Below are 22,605 nucleotides of genomic sequence, written 5' to 3' on the forward strand. Positions count from 1 at the left end.
GAGAACAAGCAACATTGTCAGAAAAGTCAAGGGATTACGATACTAGTTCGGAGAAACCACCAGTCCCCCAAAGCCCCTGCATGTATTAGGACAGCTGAAACAGCAAATATTTAGGGATGGCTGCTTCACTGAAAAGAATTCACCAAGTCAGTCCTCATATTCTCTCCAGCTTCAAAATCTGAACATGTTACCACATAAGGTTGACAGAATTCAGCTATTTAAGAATTTATTTATAGCTAAAATATACTTCACTCATCTTACAAAACATAAGCTGTTAAATATCTAAAGTATTAATAAAAAAATAACAATAATAAAAATCAACCCTCTCCATGCATACAACTTCTAAAATTATGTCTACCTGAAATGAAGAACATTGCATTTATAAACTTCCATTTTCAAGCAATCCAGGCAGAAAGACTTACAGCATCAACTAGTATCTTAAAGCAGTAACATCTGAGTAGGTCAACAGCGTTCTGACAGTTGATTAACATATCTATAAAAATGGAGGTGGCTTTCTACAAAATGTCAGCATAGTATTTACAGTCACACTGTGTAGGAGGAAAATGACCCAACACTTCTTTCATAAAGGCAGAAATGAAAGTCAGCATCAGCAGACATAACATATCTTTGCAGGAAAGGTATCAGTAAAACATTTTTCCACCTTCACCTCCCTTTTTATTTGATATGAATTCAAGATAGCAAAATAAAGTAAGTAAACTTTCACAGTAAGGTTTTCAAGAGCATGACAGAGCCTTATTTCCATGGGTATTCCAACATAAAGCATAAATTTTTTAGAAATAAGATTTCATAGAATCATAGGGTTGGAAGGGACCTCTGGAGATCATCTAGTCCAACCCCCCTGCCAGAGCAGGGTCACCTACAGCAGGTTGCACAGGAACGCGTCCAGGTGGGTTTTGAATGTCTCCAGAGACGGAGACTCCACCACCTCTCTGGGCAGCCTATTCCAGTGCTCTGCCACCCTCAAAGAAGTTCCTCCTCATGTTTAGGTGGAACTTCCTATGCTCAAGTTTCTGCCCATTACCTCTTGTCCTGTCACTGGGCACCACTGAAAAGAGCCTGGCCCCATCCTCCTGACACCCACCCTTTCAGTATTTATAAGTGTTGATAAGATCCCCCCTCAGCCGACTTTTTTCCAGACTGAAGAGACCCAAATCCCTCAGCCTTTCCTCATAAGAGAGGTGTTCCAGTCCCCTCATCATCTTGGTAGCTCTCTGCTGCACCCTCTCCAGCAGCTCCCTGTCCCTCTTGAACCAGGGAGCCCAGAACTGGACACAGTACTCCAGGTGCAGCCTCACCAAGGCAGAGTAGAGGGGGAGGATGACCTCCCTCGACCTGCTGGCCACACTCTTCTTGATGCACCCCAGGATCCCACTGGCCTTTTTGGCCACAAGGGCACATTGCTGGCTCATGGTCATCCTGTTGTCCACCAGGACTCCCAGGTCTCTTTCCACCGAGCTGCTCTCCAGCAGGTCAGCCCCCAACCTGTGCTGGTGCATGGGGTTATTCCTCCCCACGTGCAGCACCCTACACTTGCCCTTGTTGAACTTCATAAGGTTCCTCTTTGCCCAACTCTCCAGCCTGTCCAGGTCTCTCTGTACGGCAGCACAGCCTCCTGGTGTGTCAGCCACTCCCCCCGGCTTTGTGTCCTCAGCAAACTCACTGAGGGTGCACTCTATCCCCCCCCAATATATCGATGAATATATTGAAGAGGACTGGACGCAGTACTGACCCCTGGGGAACACCGCTCGTCACTGACCTCCAACTAGACTCTGTGCCCCTAATCACTACCCTCTGAGCTCTGTCTTTCAACCAGTTTTCTATCCACCTTACTGTCCATTCATCAAGCCCACTCTTCCTAAGCTTCCCTATGAGGATGCTGTGGGAGACCATGTCGAACACCTTGCTTAAGTCAAGGCAGACCACATCTACTGCCCTCCCCTCATCTATCCATCCAGTCACGCCATCATAGAAGGCTATCAGATTAGTCAGACATGATTTCCCCTTGGTGAATCCATGTTGAGTACTTCTGATAGCTTTATTTTCCTCCACACACCTTGAGATGAAGCCCAGAATGAGCTTTTCCATCATCTTTCCAGGGATGGAGGTGAGGCTGACCGGCCTGTAGTTCCCTGGGTCTTCCTTCTTGCCTTTTTTGAAGACTGGAGTGACACTGGCTTTCCTCCAGTCCTCAGGCACCTCACCTGTTCTCCAGGACCTTTCAAAGATGATGGAGAGCGGCCCAGCAATGACTTCCGCCAGCTCCCTCAGCACTCTCGGGTGCATCCCATCAGGGCCCATGGACTTGTGAATATCTAATTGATCTAATTGCTCCCTCACTCAATCCTCCTCAACCCAAGGGAAGTCGTCTTCTTTCCCCATTAATTCCCCCAATGCCTGGGCCTCCTGAGGGCTGGGCCGAGCAGTAAAGACCGAAGCAAAGAAGGCATTCAGTAACTCCGCCTTCTCTGCATCCTCCGTCACCATAGCTCCTGTTTCATTCAGCAGTGGGCCCACAACTTCTCTGGTCTTCCTTTTGCTTCCAATATACTTGTAGAAGCCCTTCCTGTTGAGCTTGACATCCCTAGCCAGGTTTAAACATCCCTAGCCAGGTTTAAGATTTTGGATTCTTTTTTAAAGTTTGGAAGGATCAAAGGGCAATCCAAGGCACTTACTGTCCTTTAATATACATTACTGTGAGGAACATGTCCTGGTTTGTTAGGATTTCTCAAAAACAATGCCTATTTAGACTAATCATACATTTTAAATAATCTGTGCCTTAACATAAGAATACTGCTTATGTTCAATAGAAGAATTACGAACTCCCTCTCTTCTCACCAGTATTTACCAGTCTAAGTTACTTGCTGACTATGATCAGAGACAATCCCTTCAGAAATAACTGAAGTTGGAAGAACTGTAATCCTTTTCCAGGTAGGAAAATTCCATTTCCTTCTCAAAATTACAAATAACATTTGTTAAGAGAGTGAAAATAATTCATGAAGTTTCAGCAAGTTTTAAGAAGCACTTGACAAGTTCTAAGAAGACAGGAGTAGTACTTACCATCAAAGCTAATACTTGCAACTTTGGTATATTTACTTTCAGAGGCTTTTAACGTAACTGGCTTGAAATGTACTGTTATAGCTTCGTTCTGTGGTGTAGGTCTAACACTCTGCAAACAATCAAAATATGAAGCACTTGTAAATTTATCATTGTTAACACTGTGCAGCCTTCACGTATCCTTCAAAGTGATACAACTGCAACTAGTTTTGGCTGAGTTCTTACAGGTCTGTCTTTCCTACAATGAAGCAGCATTATAAGAGAATTTTTTTCAGGTCCTGCAAATTACTCGGGCAGTATGCAGGAAAGCAGGCAACAGAGAGTTCTTGAGAATGTTGGATGAAGTGACAGTATGGCCAGAAACATGTTAATAAAACAGAAAATAAGCTTTATTTAAATTAAGATTCATTTTTCATTGTTAACGCTGCAGGGTTTCAATAGCTAGACTATTTGTTTCTGGTGCACTCATTAACAAGCTGTTAACTGACTTGTGTAATTACTGGTGGTGATACAGACATCTACTTGTCTGATCCCATGCTAAGTCTGCAGAGCTGCCACAGAAAAAAAAAATGTAACTACAAAGAACAGTTTTGTAAGTCTGAGATGACACTCATTCTATACCAACATTTAACAAGATCACCTTTTGTATCTGAGGATTATTGTTTTAAACTAAATGGAAAAGGTATATTGGGCATTACTGGAATAGCAATTGTGTGCCAGTTAGTAGCCAGAACTGATTTGTAGATATATTCATTGCTATGCAGCAGGACTATGGATTCCATGTCAACAACTGAAGACCCTATAAAGATTGCTAGCAAACTCTTTATCTAGATCCCATGGAAAGAAACCGTGCATAGAGCATTTAAATGCTCTTATTCTTGTTTTGCTTAAAATTAGGATGGCTGCCATGATTCCTCCTCCCCAGCTGCCGCCTCCTGCTGTAAGAAGAGCTCAGCTGCTCATGTAGCAGCTGTTAAGCTACTGCAAATTACAGGATGCTGTATTAAGGAAACTGAAATGAGTGCTGGTTTACCTTATGCTGGGCTGCAGAGGTTTAGCACCTGCTTCACAAGCAGCTGAGCCTTTCTTGGTCAGAGAGGAGCAAGGCAGACAGCTAGTGGTACAAACCAATTACAGCTCTTCTAAGCTAAGCTGTCCTTGATTGTAAATGAAAGCCATAAAACCGCGCATATGTAACTAAGATCTGCAGACCACATGATCCTTAGAGGAAACAAGCAGCACTGCTCCTGCAGCTAATCTCTGTTAACTCAACTAGATGTTTTGTATTTTGGATTTATAGTACTGGCCTTTGTCAACCATCTGCATACACACGTTGCAGATATTTGCTATTTCTCTTCAGGAGCAAATTCATAATTATCATTATTTTCTTCTAATGAAATCCATGCTACAAAACTGAGATCTTGAGGTGTTTTTTTTTTTTTAAAAAAAAAAATCTCTTAAAGCAGACGGAACCAAAGCGACAATCAAGTTGACAACTTTTGCATGGCAGAAAGGATAACCATTTCTAGTAGCTCTTTTCATGCAAAACACTGTTTTTTAATTATTAAGTTTGAAATTATGCTGATTTCATTTAGTAAATCTAATAAGAAATATTGAAAAGGACAGCCTGTTTCCAGAAAAATGGCAGGTTTCAGAGGTGCATCTCTTAAACCGCAAGTGTAACAAACCTAGAAGTATTTACTAAAAATAGCTACAGCTAATGAATTTAGTTAAGGAAGAAATTTAGTACTGTTTTGTTGAAAAATTCTTAACTACATCATGCACAATTCTCATTTATTGCTTGCTTACATGGTCCAAAAGGAAATACAGAATTAAGACAACTAAAGGAAAAAGAAACAACCTTAAAAGTCCTTTAATTTTTCTCAATTTTTAACCTAATTCAAATAAAGCCCAAGCAAAACTTGTTCCTGAGATGTGCCTTAAGAATCATCAAATACAGCCATGCCATGCGAATACATGCAAAACAAGTTCTATCAATAATCTAATAACACCAGTTTTCTCAGATAATCTCCTAACAGTAACATCTGAGGGGAAGATGAATTTAAAATAGACATGCTTCAGTAACACATGGCTCTCCCATGGAGTGCCCCAGTCAAGATTCCTGACCCTGCCGTATGAAGATACATTCAATATTTAGCATAATATTAGAAGCATAAGAGCAGAAAATGAGAATCTTAAATGCTCTAGAGAACACACAGAGAGGAGACAGCTTTGTGCTATTGCAACAGTTACCGGGAAAGACTTTGAAAGCTTAAGGACTACATCTATTCTAATAAACTAAAGAGGAGAAGAGTATGGGTTGAAACACCAGCACACGTTCATCCATACTGTTTACCTGGCAGCAGGCTCCCAAATACAGTTTTGTCTTGTGCACCTAGCATATCCATCTAAAGACTGAGCAGGCTGTAGACTTTTGCTTACAGGTAGTGAAGACACAGCTACCCTGCTGCAAGAGGAAACAGCCCTGTGGCTACAGGCAGCCAACTAAGGCTGGTTCCATTAGTGTCAGGACCATCTCTGTACAGTTTTAGTCGCTTTTACAGACAAAATTATTTTGTCAGTAATAACTTGTCCTTCATCTTAAACAGGGACACACCTAACTAACGAAAGTTCACTTTCACCATAAAGCATCATCCAGAACAGTCATGGAATGAACTACCACCAGATTTTAATCCTTTAAGGTAACTTTCCCTTAGTAACTTTGAGATGCGTGCACTCAAATGTGCAAACTGAACACATAATGTAGAAGTAAATTACTTCTCACAGGTTGAAAAGAAAAAAAAATCTGAAGTATGTGAATTGTGAAATAAGTAAGTAAATACTTTTTTATACAAACATTTTTACTTTAAAACTGATAGAACTCAGCTTCAATATACAGCTGTCCTGAAGTTACTAGTTCTTTATGCATCAAACATGATCAGGAGATCAAATTTTAATGTGTGCCTTTGTTTTTAGCAATCAAATGGGCTTAAATTAAACTGCCTTAAGGAAACACAAAATTTTTCTTCTAGAGAAGGGATAAAAGAAAATGTTCAACAATCTACATTTACTAGATTTTGGACAGCATGGCTTAATTGTTGCAGCATGACAACAGTTCATCCAGTCATGAAATAAACATGAGTCTCACTAATAATGGAGAAAAATCCTACAAAATGTAATTAAGGAAGTTTTTATAAGAGTTTTAGAACTTACTAAAGAAAGTCAAGTGACTCGCTTTTATTTTCCTCAACCAATTTGTTGGACCACAGCATGACTAAGTACTTAAAGGCAACACAACTACAATTCTGGCAACAGTATTGGCAGTCTCTCACACACAGATGACCTGAAGATATTTAGTTCCTCCAGCACCCGGCTTAAATATATGCTAAATATAGCCTTGGCCTTTTCTTCTGACATTAAGATGAAATTTGTCACAGAGCTCTGTCTCACTGCTTTTAAACCCTAGCTCTAAAGGGTCAGAAATCCATTGCTCAAGCTTTCCTAGAAGCAAGCTATTCACTAGGTTCCTTCCAAAAATTCTTTACTCTTGCTTACCACTTCAAAATTCTTTGATTGGCACAGCAGCAGAAATTCACACAGCGCTTCAAATGCTAGAAAGGTTACAAACTTCACAACAAAGCTGAGCCTTAATGAGAAGAACAATTGACTTGATGTGCCATATGCGACACTGAAAAATACATCATATCTGGACCCATGTGGTAACTTTAGCATTGCAAAAGTGAGTCCTAAAAGCTTTAAGACACCAAATTTACCGCTTTGATACACCACAAAAGAATAATTAATCTGGAAAAGTTCTGTCATGATGTGTATAATAGTTATCAAATCGTAGCCTTCCATTAGACCGCAGTCTATGGTCTATAGTCTACAGTCCAAAGAGTATAGCTTTAAAAAAAAAAAAAAAAGGTTGTGGTTTGTTTTTTTTTATGGAGGAATAGGAATTAGGTACTACATTATCAGACATGAGAAGTGATACTGATGGTTTGAATATATGGTTATTTGCATGGTACTCAGGAAGCCTATTATACACTTTTAAAAAAAAAAAAAAAACCAACCACCAAACACCACAAAAAACTGTCCCTATGCCAAAACCCTGGTAAATTTAGTAAATTTACCAACCCTCTGATTGTAAAATATCATATACAGGTCTTCTTTCAAATAAAAATCCTCCCTGGAAACTGGCTCATAGCTTACAAGTCCACGAGAGACCTTATAGGATCATCTGACCTCATTAATGCAATCAGCATTAGGACTTCGATGAATTAAACTCTGTTAGCACTACATTGTGAGTTTCTCTCGACTTTAAAATTATCAGTGAACAACTTCGCAAGCACCGTAATGGACTATTATCACAGTGGAAAGTTATCCTCCTTACTAAAAATGTGTCCTGTTTCTAGTTTAAATTCATCTAGCCTCAGTTTCCAGTATCTTATTTTAAGGTTTTGTGAGATCTCTCCTACTAAAATACTATTCCCTACAGTTACACCTATAAGCTTTAAAAACAGAGAAATGCTCTCCAAGAGCTCAGAAAGAAACCTTTGCCAATCCTTCAGTCATTCTTCTGGCTCCTCTGGTTTCTTTTCAACACTTCAACTCTTTTTGAAGTGCTCTGGGACAAGATATAGCTAGCTATACAACTAAATCTGGAAAACAAGGAAGACAGGAAGGGGAGAAGGAAGAAGTGAGAAAAATAGTGGGCAATGAGAAAAATTACACAGGGAAAAGGTATGAATGAACAAAGGCGGACTACCAGCTTAGAGCCAAAATTCTGTAATAAAAATAGAAAGCAGAAAATCCAAAACCTAGAATTCTGAAGCTGGCTGCACTTTATGTACAGCTGCAGTGATCTCACTGGAAAGGGCTCTAGAGTGTTTGCAGGCTTTTTTCTTATTTCAAGCTGTAAAGCAGATAACCTCAAGAAAACAAGGGTCATTTTACAGACTGCTCTTGAAAGCTACTCTTTGCTCATCTTAAAAGATTATGTCAGGCAATCACTTCATACACTCTCATGGAGTGTGTGATGAGGCCAAAGAATCCCACAGACTCTGTGTTAACGTCTTGTTCGCTGAACGGGAGTTACTGTTCTCAAGTATAAAAGCTTCCAGAGCCTCAGATATTGTAGGCACAGCCTATAAATGCTGAAACAGCTGTTCAAAGAAAGCTATGAAGCAAATGAATTTTACCATGCATACAGATTATTTTTCTTACCATTAAGTTATGTTTTCAGTCACACATCACCTAGCTTCTAATTCTGAACACTACATGGTGAACCTATGAATGGTCAATTTTTATGAGAAAGAAAATCAAAGTAGAAAGTTTCAAATTGAAAGGAAATAAAACTTACTGTAATTGGCACATCTTTTGTTCCTGAATTTAATAAATGCAGATTTAAAATTTTTGGCAGATCTGTTAAAGAACAAAAAACACACCTGGCTATTAGGCTATTTTAACATAAGAACCTTATACAAAGTCATCTGCACTAGCTGGTTTCTCATATAAATCCACTGTTGTTCAGAGTTAAAAAGTTAGACTAACGTGACAGTATAGCCAGTGAAAACAGCTACTCCCAAGAAACTGCCATACTTAAAAACTGCACTTTCCTGTATTAGTAGGTATTACATGCTTCAGCTAACCACTCGTATTTCTAACACATTAAGAAATGAACAGGCTAAAAATACTACAATGAATGATTTTGCCAGATGCACCAATATTCAGCAGAAACTAATCTTATTTAAAAATCTTTACATGTTAAGTAAGTTGCAAGGAAAAGTACTTTAGAAGCTACCTTTTTCAGTTCAAAGAAGATACATGCTGTTATTCTTCAGTAATGAGTCCCTTTCACAGTTTCAAAAGATACCTTCAGTTTTACTACTTTCTGCTATATTTTTTCTTATTTTACAAAACAATATTAATTTAAAACGTAAAATGTTACGCTCAAATTTTGAAGTGGCACTTCAAAAAAAGATCTTATAAGTAACAAATTTTATTAAGTTTGCACACTTCCACTATTCTCTGTGCCTGAAAATTATTAAAACTCATGCAGATGTAAAGCAACCTTTCAAAACAAGTTAACGAATTAAGTAAACTGACAATGCTTTTCAGACTAACCCACGCGCAACTGTATGAGACTAATAATTATTACTGGATATGCAAACTACTGTTTGCTTGTACATATCTCAAGTATACTTGCAGGTGAATACATTTGTGCACTGTCATAACACGTTGTTATCCTGCTTTTGAAAAGCATCATTCCACAAGCAACCCTGAATAGTACAAAGGTAACTGGGCTTTTCCCTCCCCACCATACTACTTATAAATGCTTTGAGACCTGAAGTATAGTTTACCTTGCGTTCGTAGTGTACCAAAATCTAGCATTTCTGTTGATGAATAGATTCCTGGCGCTTTAAAGAAAACAAGAAAGAAAAAAAGAAAAAAAGAAGAGTTATCATTTTCTTATTATACTAAAAGTTAACTAAGCTGAATAACTTAAAAAAAACAACAACAAACCAATCACTTTTCTACAAACCTGTTGTAACTTCTACTTCAACGGGGAGAATGATAAATTCTGTGTTGTCTGAGGCATTTGTTTTTATTCTAATGAAGGCTGTATGATTATCTGCTTCTCTTGAAGAAAAGCTGGCTCTCATCACTCCTTTTGTTTCATAGGGAGGTATTTCCTGATAAACAATCAAAGCACATCTATGAGAATGCAGTAATTATAAAAAAGGCTGCCACACCAAAAAATTACAATAGAAGCATTGAGTATAATTGTATTAAGAGAAAAAAGCTGCAATGGCAGTAAGAGATAGGCCACGTGTTATAAAATTACCATTAAATTTAGTAAGGATAGTTGTAATCATCTAATATGACACTGATTAATAGATATATGCAACAGGACTTTCGCATCCCATCTGATTAAGTTTTATGTATTAAAATTGTGGTAAAAAGACAGTAAACTAAATTGACAGACTCTACCAATAAACAAAATCTATTAATAAAAATGTTATTGAGTGCAGTAACATGAAATATTGCTTTTGCATATTCTAATTGCTTTTTCTCCAAAGCAGACACAAGGCTTACAGTTTCAGTGCTAAACGCGAGTTGAAATAGTGCAGAACTGCAAGTAGCCAGAAGCTTGTGGAGCTGCAGGTTTATTAGTCACCAAGCAATTTACAGCAAAAAGTCAAAGTGTGTTTTAGCTTCCGTACCAAGCCTATTCCATCGGTTCCAATCTGCATTCAGGGTTTAAAAGACAACTCTTTCTGTATTTGCTGGACACAGCTGCACCACACGACTAACTTCAGAACCATAGTCGAAATACTAACATTGCATGTTCTTCCCCATCATACTACAAAAGGGCTAGGGAACTGGATTTTCCTCTTGCTTTTTTTTTTTTTTTGGATAGAAGATGGAAACCTTGATTTGAAATTTGGAGCTTCTTCCACTTTAAATGCAAATAAATATGGCAGAAAGCAGGAATTTTTGATGAGTAGTCCTTGGATCAATTGATGTTGTCAGTTGACAGCTTCTCTCGTTCGTGCTTTTGATGAAGGGAACTGGACAGGACGCAATCCATATAGGTGTGGATTGTCTTATACACCTACTCTGTGCTTTCTGTAGTAGAAACCAACCATTTTGGAGGTCAAGCCATATTTTCCATGGCATAATCATAGAATGGTTAGAGTTGGAAGGGAACTTAAAGATAATCTATTTCCAACCCCCCTGCTGTGGCCAGGGACACATTCCACTGGACCAGGCTGCTCAAAGCCCCATCCAGCCTGGCCTTGAACATCTCCAGGGATGAGGCATCCACAGCTTCCCTGGGCAACCTGTGCCAGTGCCTCACCACCCTCACAGTTAAGAATTTCTTCCTGATACCTAATCTAAATCTACCCTCTTTCAGTTTAAAACCATTACCCCTCGTCTTGTCACTACATGCCCTTGTAAAAAGTCCCTCTCCACCCTTTCTGTAGGCCGCCTTTAAGTACTGGAAGGCTGCTACAAGGTCTCCCCAGAGCCTTCTCTTCTCCAGGCTGAACAACATCAACTCTCTCAGCTTGTCCTCATAGCAGAGGTGCTGCAGCATAGCAGTTGTGTTCCAGCCCTCTGATCATCTTCGTGGCCCTCTGTTGGACTCACTCCATCACGTCCATGTCCTTCTTTTGCTGGGGGTTCCAGAGCTGGACGCAGTGCTCCAGGTGGGGTCTCACCAGAGCAGAGTGGAGGGGCAGAATCACCTCCCTTGACCTGCTGGCCACGCTTCTTTTGATGCAGCCCAGGATGTGGTTGGCTTTCTGGGTTGTGAGCGCACATTGCCGGCTCATGTTGAGCTTCTCATCAACCAGCACCCCCAAGTCCTTCTCCTCAGGGCTGCTCTCAAGCCATTCTCCGCCCAACCTGTATTTGTGCTTGGGATTGCTCCAACCCACATGCGGGATCTTGCACTTAGTCTTGTTTGCACAGGTCCACTTTTCAAGCCTGTCCAGGTCCCTCTGGATGGCACCACTTCCCTCCAGTGTGTCAACTGCTCCACACAGCTTGGTGTCATTGGCAAACTTGCTGAGGGTGCACTCAATCCCACTAGCTATGTCACCAACAAAGATGTTACACAGCACTGGTCCCAGTACTGACCCCTGAGTAATTCCACTTGTCACTGTTTTCCACTTGGACATTGAGCTGTTGACCACAACTCTTTGAGTGTGGCTATCCAGCCAATTCCTTATCTACCAAGTGGACCATCCATCAAATCCACATCTCTCCAATTTTAGATACAAGGATGTCGTGCAGGACAGTGTAAAATGCCTTGCACAAGTCCAGGCAGATGATGTCAGTTGTTCTTCCCTTATCCACCAATATCGTAACTCTATTGTAGAAGGCCACCAAATTTGTCAGGCACTATTTGCCCTTAGTGAAGCCATGTTGCCTGTCACCGATCACCTCCTTATTTTCCATGTGCCTTAGCGTAGTTTCCAGGAGGATCTGCTCCATGATCTTGCTGGGCACAGAGGTGAGACTGACTGGCCTATAGTTCTCTGGGTCTTCCTTTCCTCTTTCCCCTCTTCCAGTCAGCGGGAACTTCACTGGACTGCCACGACTTCTCAAATATGATGGATAGTATCTTGGCAACCTCATCTGCCAGTTCCCTCAGGACCCATGGATGAATCTCATCGAGTCCCATGGATTTGTGCACCTTCGGGTTCCTCAAATGGTCCTACAATAACTGGAGTTGTATTCTGTGGAAACTGTTGAATATCAAAGTAACTGGTTTCAACTGCCACTACTTGGTGAGTCCCTAAACTAAGAAGCTTTCAGGTTCTTTCTTCACACTTATTCACAGACCTAACATAATGCAGCTGTTCATTAACGTTTCAAAGGATTTGATTTGACTCTTCCATATGTGTAACTAGGGATCAGTGACAAATCATAATGAATTAATTTTTTTAAATGAATACATGTATTGAAATGCACCTTCATTTAAAAAAAGCATTGTATTTTTAAAAAAAAAAAAAAATCCATTTTAATGTTTACTTCTAACCCTCAGCATCTGCTTACTCTTTCCACTGCTTTTTTTTAAAATGCTTGTGATCTGTATTCATACTCACTTGTTTGCAACTTTTGTATCTAAAACTAAGATACTGCCATCGTCATGGACCTTCTCCACAAATGCCAGGAATTAAATTTTGCAATTGTACTTCTTAGCTCACTTGGAAATATCCTGGCTGTACTCATTACAACAGATGTAACCGTCAGTGACTGTAATGATACATTTGAGTTCAAGAGACAAGTTTTGGAGCCCGATGACTTTAAAGTCTCTCCCAGAAAAAAAACAATCACCAAAAAAAGGAATAATTCTAATTAAAGAGGAAAATAGGTTTTGTATTTAGTCGGTCATTACTAACAGTGTGATATACAGCATGGAGCCAATACTTTACCTTCAGCATGCTTCTAAAATTTATTTCACTTAAAGCTATCAGTATGTGTTACTTCAAAATTACATTAAGTGACAAACGTAACAAAACGGATTTAATGGGCCAGACCATGAGTCCATCCAACCCACTACCCTGTCTCCAGCAGCAGATGTGAAGAGAAAAGATTAACTGCAGGGCATGAATGTATTTTCTAGAAGAGTTTCCAGCCACTCTCAACTCATGATGTAGGGATTTATTGCAGCTAGACACGCTGATGTTTTATTTAGTACTCCTTAATAGATTCTCTTCCCTAAGTTCATTCAGCTGCTTTTTGAACCCATGTATGCATTCATCATGATTTGCAGGAAGGACCTTCTCAGTTTAAAAACAAAACAAAACAAAACAAACAGACTTCTGTATATTTTTCCTGTGGGTTAGATCCAACTCATAGGCCATCAGAAGTACTATATTGTCACGGATGCTTAGGTATGTATAATTCATTCTACTGGTAATCACAGAATCTTCAGAGTTGGAAGGGACCTCTAGAGATCATCTAGTCCAACTCCCCTGCTAAAGCAGGATTGCCTAGAGCACATCACTCAGGACTGCATCCAGGCAAGTCTTGAAAATCTCCAGAGAAGGGCACCCCACAACCTCCCTGGGCAGCCTGTTCCAGTGCTCTGTCACCCTCACCATAAAGAAGTTTTTCTGTGTATTTGAACGGAACTTCCTATGTTCCAACTTGTGCCCATTGCCCCTCATCCTGTCACTGGGAACCATTGAAAAAAGTCTGGCACCATCCTCCTTCAGCCCACCCTTTAGATACTTGTATGCCATAATAAGGTCTCCCCTCAGCCTTCTCTTCTCCAGGCTAAAGAGTCCCAGCTCTCTCAGCCTTTCCTCATAAGGGAGATCGCTCCAGTCCCTCAGTCATCTTAGTTGCCCTTTGCTGGACTCACTCCAGCAGTTCCCTGTCCCCCTTGAACTGGGGAGCCCAAAACTGGATGCAGTACTCCAGTTGTGGCCTCGCCAGTGCAGAGTAGAGGGGGAGAATGACCTCCTTCGACCTACTGGCCACACTCTTCCCTGTGCAGCCCAGGATTCCATTGGCCTTTTTGGCAACAGGGGCACATTGTTGGCTCATGGATAATTTACTGTCTACCAGGACCCTCAGATCCTTCTCCTCAGAACTACTTCCCAGCAGGTCCACCCCTAACCTATACTGGTGCTTAGCATTCTTCCTCCCCAGGTGCAGGACCTTGCACTTGCTTTTGTTGAACCTCATTAGGTTCTTCTCTCCCCAAATCTCCAGCCTGTCCAGGTCACACTGGATGGCAGCATGGCCCTCTGGAGTGTCAGCCACCCCTCCCAGTTTGGTATCATCAGCGAACTTGCTGAGGATACACTCTGTCCCATCATCCAGGTCATTAATGAATATACTGAACAAAACTGGACCGAGTATTGACCCCTGGGGGATGCCACTGGTTACAGGCCTCCAACTAGACTCTGTGCCACTGGTCACAACCCTCTGAGTTCTGTCACACAGACAGCTCTCAATCTACCTCACTGTCACCTCATCTAGCCCATACTTCCTCAGCTTCCTAATGAGGATGTTATAGGAGACAGTGTCAAAAGCCTTGCTAAAGTCAAGGTAGATGACATCTACAGCTCTCCCCTCATCCAGCCAACCAGTTGTAACATCATGGAAAGCTATCAGATTGGTCAAGCACGATTTACCCTTGGTAAATCCATGTTGACCACTTCCAATAACTTCCTGTTCCTCAATGTGTTTGGAGACGACATCCAGAACGAGTCGCTCCATTACCTTCCCAGGGACAGAGGTGAGACTAACCACCAGTTCCCTGGGTCCTCCTTCTTGCCTTGTCTGAAGATTGGACTTATTGAACTTATTCCTCTCATTTCAAAAAAGTACATCTCAATACAGATGGCTTCTTTTAATTAAACCTTTCCTTCAAGAATTCCTATTACCATACAATTAACAGACCCTGTTATTGTTTCAATTTTTATGTGGTATTTTAAACAATCAGATGACAAGAAACAAAACTGGCAAAAAAACCCCCCAAAACCTAAAATCGTGCCAAAATAAAGCCTCCTCAAACAAATATAATGAATGCTGAAAGACATGACTACTCACCCATAGCTTCCTTGTACCTCCTTGCTGACCTGTTGGAAGCTCTAAATGGAGATCACCTCCACTGGAATACATTTCTACGACCTGAGGTGGATAACAGGAAAATGTTAATGCTCAGCTTTAAAGGGATCCTGTTTCAGTTATCAGGTATTATACAGTGCAATGGCAATGGTTAGCAACTATGTGACCACTGGACTATCTCATAAATTCACAATTAATGACAATATAGCCATTTGCTAGTGCTACACTTTGTGCTTTCTGTAGCATTGCACAGTTTGTAGATCACTCCCTCAACAGAATCAGATCATGTTTATCAATGGACTGTTCATTCACTTGTTTGGTTAAGTACAGACATCAGATCCCGCCTTAACATAAGAATGCTTGCCAACATTACATTCCAGGGTACACCGTAAAGACACCTTATGCGTGCAAAACAAGCAGAAGAAAGCTGAGGCATGCCTGGATTAAAAGCACAAGACCTATTTTACTTTGTTTGCTTCAGTTTTTTTTCTTCATTACCAGTGAAGTCTAATTCTTTATTTTGCAGTAATTACGACCATTTTAAAAACAGAAATTTCACAGTAAACCCTCAATTCTGCAAATTAAGAGATCTCTGAGCATAATCTACAATTTCTCATACAACTGATTTGCATTGAAAGATAAAAACATTTATATATTATGGAATACTTTGCCTCAAATAGCTTTAAAGTTCAAACAGAATTTTAAGAAGTACCAAAATAAACAACACTTCTGTTTAATATCAAAAACATAAATGAGCATTTAATGGTTTTCTCTTAGACTTACCTGCAAAGGTTCACTGTGAGGGTTATGTATATTTATTATTGGAGAAAAACTGCTATTTACAGGAACTCGTGCCCCAATAAATGGGCGCAGTCGATAGGGGTTCGGTACTCCAATGCCAAACACCTAGTTCAGAAAAAGAAAACAAGCTTAAGTAGCTGTATGTAATGCTTGCAGAGCCTAACATACATGCACCAGTCTTAGCAATCCACCAAGAACTCTGTTTCAATTAATTTTATGGTATACTTCTAACCAAACATTTAAAAACAGTATCATGCTAAAGCATTGAAATAAAAAAAAAACTGGTTTAGTTTGCAGTTAAAGGGTATTTCTCATAGCTACTACTTGCACTGATATATTTAGAACACAGGAAGTCAAAACGCCATGTTTTTTTTCTGATACTCTGAAACACTAGATATCAGCTAAAGGTTCAAAAGATGTGAAATACCCTTTAAACATACCATTATGGAACAGACTATCCATATGGGAAGCGTTTTTGTTGTTGTTTTCAAAACACTGACACGGTAAGAGTCATATTCTTTCAACAAGAGGATTTCTCTCACTTTTCAGACTCTCTCAGCTGTCTGCTTTATCTTTCTGAATTTCAAGAGAGTAATTTTTTGCCAGCTTAATAAGTAACATTGTCTTGTCACTGGATCAGATGAGCACAGAGCTAAAGAACGATCTAGATCACTGCAATGAGCCAGTAAAATAACACACAAAGAAGCTGGGAGGATTTTAAACCCTACACAATTTCATCGACCTGGCTTACAGTACTGCCCTACAGATATTTACAATGGTATACCTCTGTGTTACAACAAGCAGCAGGGATGGAAACTTCTTCAACTGGGCTGATAAAAAAAAACCCCACCACTACTATTGTGCAATATGTATTAAGCATGCCATAACAGATACTGCTCTCATTGATTCACACTTCACAACTTCTGAAAGACTGTAATTCTCTTACCTGATAAGTAAATACCCCATGATTAGAAGTGTTAATAAATAAAGTGTTCTCTACATTTCCCACTACTCTTGCGAGGAAAACTACATCAAAGGACGTATTCCCTCCTGGAAGAATTTTCTGGAAAAAATAAAAGCAAGCAAGCAGATGAATAAGCAAAACTGTATTGAAGACATTCCACCCTGCAGATGAACAACAGGTTTTGTGCTACAGAAGATCTCCTTGTGTTATTTATGGAAAACTGAAGTTATAAAGTCTACTGCAGATTTGGGGAAAAAAAAAAAGAATAGAAGTTTTAGACAAATAAAAATGTGTAAAAAAATAATAAAAATACCAATATTTTACAACTACTACCCAGTACAGGATCATATTTAATTGAATTTTTATGAACTTAAGAGTTCAGCTTATCACAGAAATATTTTGGACAGAATATTGGAGAAAGGCAATTACTACAAGACTTCCATTAAGCAAGAAAGGTTGTTTATAGACAGGTTTTCTGAAGTTTTTAGTGTTGACATGGCCCCTGCTAAGCCACAGGCCCTGCCGACAAAACTGAAACTAGAGGACTATATCTGACAGTAATGTGGTTAAGAGTTAACCCTGCTGACACCATGCTTTTTAACTTGCAAATTCCTGTAACATGATTGCAGTAGTTGTAGATGCATTGGAGTGACTGCTTCACACTAACACCGCTTCACTGGATTTAGAATTTTCAGAAAAAATTATAACAGCTTGTTCCTGTACGTGCACTAAGGCATTGTACACTTAGTCACTTCAGCAACAAAGGAGACCTGCTGTTAAACCATCAGTTACAGTATGCACTTCCAACGCAGTCAGAACTCCTAATGCAATATTTCATTCCTTCTCTTCTAGTAGGCTGTCCTGGTTTTAGCTGGCATAATTTTCTTTGTAGCAACTGGTATAGTGCAGTATTTTGGATTTAGTATGAGAATAATGTTGGTAACACACCGACATTTTAGTTGTTGCTAAGCAGTGCTTATACTAAGTCAAGGATTTTTCAGCTTCTCATGTCCTGCCAGCAAGTAGGCTGGAGATGCAGAAGAAGCCGGGAGGGGACACAGTCAGGACAGCTGACTCAAACTGGCCAAAGGGATATTCCATACCATATGACATCATGCTCAGCATATAAACTGGGGGGAGTGGGCCAGGGAGCAGCTGCTGCTCAGGGACTGGCTGGGCATCGGTCAACAGCTGGTGAGCAATTGCATTGTGCATCACTTATTTTAATTATTATTATTATATTAATTTTTTCCTCTTCCTTTTCTGTCCTATTAAACTGTCTTTGACTCAACCCACGAGTTTTACCTTTTTTTTTTTTTTCTGATTCTGCCCCCCATCCCACTGCAGGGGGGAAAGTGAGTGAACAGCTGTGTGGTATTTAGCTGCCTGCCAGGTTAAACCACAATACACGGTTTGTGTGTGTTTCCGTGCTCAGTTCAAATTTGCTTGGTAATTGATATGAGATCAAGAACTGCAGTATCTTAATACTTTCAGGTATGTAATTGTTGCAGTAAGTAGCTCATTTAAAGAAGGGAGGGAAATCAAGCTCCCATTTGGGGTGAGGAAGGGGAAGTAAAAGCTCATTATGAGAAAGCAGGGTAACTTACCCTATTTTGAAAAAATGATGCATGAAAATGTGATGTTGTAGCAGATATTGATACTAATGTAATTGTTTCTTCTGAGCTAGGGTTATGTAGGTAAACTTTTTCCATTTTTGGCATTCCAACTGGCCTGTTGAAACAGAGAGAGAATATTTTTAAACTGTTACAATTCTAGAAAATAGACCATTGGGCTTTATCCCATTAAATCCGATAGGAACATAACAGTGATGAACACTGACAATGGAACTTTGCAATACATCTTTTTTCAAGTAACATGTAAATTCTACCTTCAAGAATTACTTAGTTAACATCTTTTCCATTATTTTATTGATTACTGTTCCTTAAGGCTTACTTAAAGTATCATCCTCTAAAATGACACCTATCCAAAATGAAATTCTATTTTTCAGGTTTTTACTTCAGAATCAGAAGAGGCAAAGTTTTCTATTACTGTGCTAGAACCTTTAAATAATTATCTTAAGAAAGGCTGCACACAGCAACTTAAAATAAACAGAACACACCATTGACAAAAGTCTAAGCACATTTTTTTCCCTGATAGATTGCAAGCAGCCTTACCCAAAACCCAGAATTTTTCTGGTATTATATTTTATAATATGCTCTACAGAATAAAGTACAGAGACATGTGAAGCAACAACCATTTTATTCGTATGTTGCATTTGAATTCATACTTTAAGGAAAAAAAATAGGAAATGCTTGAGATAAATTCCAGAATTTAAGAAGTCTAACACAGAAGTCAAACAGTTGAACAGCAGTACACTTCTCCATTAACATGACAAACTAATAATTTATTCCACACAGCTTTAGGCTTCTTCCTTTTTGCTTACAACAGCTGACATGACAATAAACGCTTCAGTTTGAATAATTATTTTTCAGACTTTGATATCTTTTCAGAACTTTGTTCATGCCTTTTAACAAATACATGTTAAGCATCAGCACCAAAGCACTAATAAAGCATGTAGATTGAAATTTAATTTGGAGCAAACTGTAAATTCAAAATAGTTAACTCTTAATTTTCAGGCTACGCATGTTCTATGCAGCACTCCCTTCCATGTCACCTGCTCCAAACATTGCAAGGACCACAAAACTATTGTTGAGAATTACTAGCCATAGTACCTGAAGAACAACAGGCAGTTGTTCTGCCATCCTCAGTTAACTTTAACAGGCCAAATAACAAGTGCTATTCTAGTTACAGTTTTTCAACTTGGTGAGGGGGAGGGTGTGTCTCCATAGAGTGAGCAACGTAAGTTTTCTGTAAATTAAAGGTTGCATTGAATGGAGGATTTAGTGACAGTAATCAAACTATACCACAATTTACAAAGTGACTGCGGTAACAGACAGAACCTCCTACTTATGAAACATGGGCTAAATAGACAGACGCTAAAGACCATGATATTAATTTAAAGACACAATTATGAACCTTAAACAAACTGCATCAACACTAACAGCAGATTATATCTGCACTCTACTACTGTAAATCTCTTTGCTTTGCTTGCTGATTCCTCCTCATTTTATGTCTCCATCAGCAAGCACTTGTTCTTGATCCTTCTTCTATGGTCAAAAAAGTCTCATTTTGACTTGTCTAACTTAACTTGTAATAAAGACAACAATTTCTCTCCTCACCTTCTAAAACCCATACAAAACCAGATTAAGCCATAACATAAAAGTATTCATATCTTTTGCCAGTACGCATATGGATATTAGAAAGAGAAATGGTTTATCAGCTGTGATGTTTTGCACTAACTGCTGTAACTGCTACACAATCAGTGGAATCAAACAGTAAACCTATACACCTGTTCTCCATTTGCTAGGGAAAACCTTATCAGACCAGAGGAATCTGAATGAGAGCCAGCCCTCCAAAGTTACCCATCTCTACCCCATCCCCATCAAAAAAGAAAAAAACCCCAAAACCTACAAAACCCCACAAAAGCAAAACACAACCACTGACAAAAGCACAACTGAGAAAAGTGTCTGCTGATACAGAGTTAACCAGGGCCCCCTGAATGCTGAACCCACTGCTTCAAACTGACATCAGTACAGATGGGCTTGAGGATTTTATCTGCTTGGTAACTGTGAAAGGCATAAGCAAGCTTCTGTAACAGCCAGCAATTTTGCAGTGAATTTGTTGTTTAGAGAAGAACATTGAAGAAAGCTCGCTCAGTCTCTCCTGAGGATTAGCTGTCTGTTCCCTAGTTCTCACTGCAGTTTCTCATTCTCCTTGGTGGAAGACGTGCTGACAGCAGCACCTTGTTGCAACTCTTGCTTGCCACAGTGCAGTTTCTGGATACTTCTCTTCCCCAGAGCCTATTCAGTAGCTCGCAAAGAAGGGCAAAACATCCTCCTCCTCTATTACAATTCACTCCAACCTGGTCTTCATAAGAGGAGTTTAAGAGACAAAAACAAGACTCAAGCAGAACAGTTCCCACCAACCACAAGAGCAGGAAGCAAGAAAAGATGAGGTAGATTTTAAGCACTGTATTATACGTGAGCAAACGACATGACTAGCATATCATCTGTGGTGTCTACAGAGAACCAGCTGTGTACTGAAAATCTAAGATCAGAATTGACTTAAGAGACGTTTTTTATCATGCATAATGTGGGAAACACCACAAAGCCAAGAAGACTCTGTTGAATGAACCGGTAATACTGAAGTGCCAGCCTGTTCTGTCGGGAAGGTAGTTTGGAAGTAAAACTCATTATCCCAGGAAATGTTTCAAATATTAACAGTCTTTTAAGGCCTTCAAGCTTTTCCAGTTCTGAAAAGAGGAGAATATAAGACAGTATATTTAAGAGGCTAAAGCCTATAAAAAAAAAAGACGTAGGGAAGCAGCCATGACAGACATCACAGTTTGCTAACTTTAGATTCCAGACTAAACCACCACAGTAGAATTATAGGTGATAAAGGCAGAAGTCACTAAAAAGGAATTCTGATGCCAGGACTATATTTTACTTTACTCTTTTGTTGACTATTCTGATTTTGAAATAAGGAGTACAGTATTATGTTTTGCTCAGATACAGCTTTCCTTATACTCTTTAAGCTTGATGTTAGCCAAATCTACAGAAATAGGACAAACCTCACTTGTTTTCTCTACCATCGGACATGGTAAAATCCAGGTAAAGCAGTGTGCACTAGGCACTTTTAATGAACATACATCCCAAGCAATAATCACATAAGGGATGCTCTCCAGGCTGTGGATTATCAAGCCGCAATGATCTGCACAAGTATGGTGCTACCTGGTGCCAAATTTTACAGTAGAATTTCCTGGAGCAGTCACAGCTAGCACTTTTCACTGCAAGAAGCTGGTACAGATACACACTCCTTCAGGCAAACATGAACTGTCAAAGCATGTAAGATTTTGCTCCTGATCTTTTGTCCCTGTATAATGCTAGGTCCACCCACACTGATAAAAAACGGATACCACAACCTAGACGATAATATGGTAATTAACAAGGGTGAGGTTCAAATGGATAAAGAAGCCTGCACTCATGTTCTTCACTGCTGCAACCCAACTCTTTCCAAAGTCTGAGTTAATATCTGCAGTGTATTGTACGAATGTCCTTGTAATGGAATTCATTGCTGCTCTAGGGATCAAGAGGGAAATTCTTTTAAAAAGGAAACCAGCTCCTGCAAAAAGTTGGGTAGGCAAGTCCTTGAGTTATTGGCTCAAACTTAACTAGCAAAAATATCTAGTTATTCACAGTGAAGCAAATACGGATTGAGAAAGTGCCCTTTTAAAAGAGTAATTACATTTTTTTTCTTACTGCATATAGTTTAGACACATCTGTAAAACGTTCACTTGATCTATGAAAACTGATAGAAATCTATTACTGAAAAGCAAAGGATATAAATTCAGCAGATACATTCTTCCTCTTCCATCTCCTATTCTTTCTTACGAGACTGGAGAGAGAACTGAAGTCAATCAAAAGCTCCCCACTTAGATTTTGACATGCTGGGAGCATAGATAAATATCCTCAAGATTCAATTCAGGTAAATTCTTTATGAATTTGAGAGTTTAACAAATATGTTTTTCCCTAGGTATTTCTTTCTTT

General features: G+C 39.5%; 1 protein-coding gene across 1 annotated transcript in view; it reads right to left on the reverse strand.

The window, feature by feature from the left end:
• Nucleotides 1-22,605, reverse strand: part of TMEM131 (transmembrane protein 131) — a 107,433-nt gene that overhangs the window by 38,407 nt on the left and 46,421 nt on the right. Inside the window, exons 5-12 of the mRNA XM_063339884.1 lie at nucleotides 18,547-18,670; nucleotides 16,922-17,038; nucleotides 15,958-16,080; nucleotides 15,157-15,237; nucleotides 9,620-9,770; nucleotides 9,438-9,494; nucleotides 8,438-8,499; nucleotides 3,079-3,187 (exon numbers count right to left, since the gene is read on the reverse strand). Coding sequence (XP_063195954.1) covers nucleotides 3,079-3,187; nucleotides 8,438-8,499; nucleotides 9,438-9,494; nucleotides 9,620-9,770; nucleotides 15,157-15,237; nucleotides 15,958-16,080; nucleotides 16,922-17,038; nucleotides 18,547-18,670 — 824 coding nt within the window. The remainder of the gene's footprint in view (nucleotides 1-3,078; nucleotides 3,188-8,437; nucleotides 8,500-9,437; nucleotides 9,495-9,619; nucleotides 9,771-15,156; nucleotides 15,238-15,957; nucleotides 16,081-16,921; nucleotides 17,039-18,546; nucleotides 18,671-22,605) is intronic.

Source organism: Chroicocephalus ridibundus, chromosome 1, assembly GCF_963924245.1.
Source record: "Chroicocephalus ridibundus chromosome 1, bChrRid1.1, whole genome shotgun sequence".
Taxonomy (NCBI): Eukaryota; Metazoa; Chordata; class Aves; order Charadriiformes; family Laridae; genus Chroicocephalus; species Chroicocephalus ridibundus.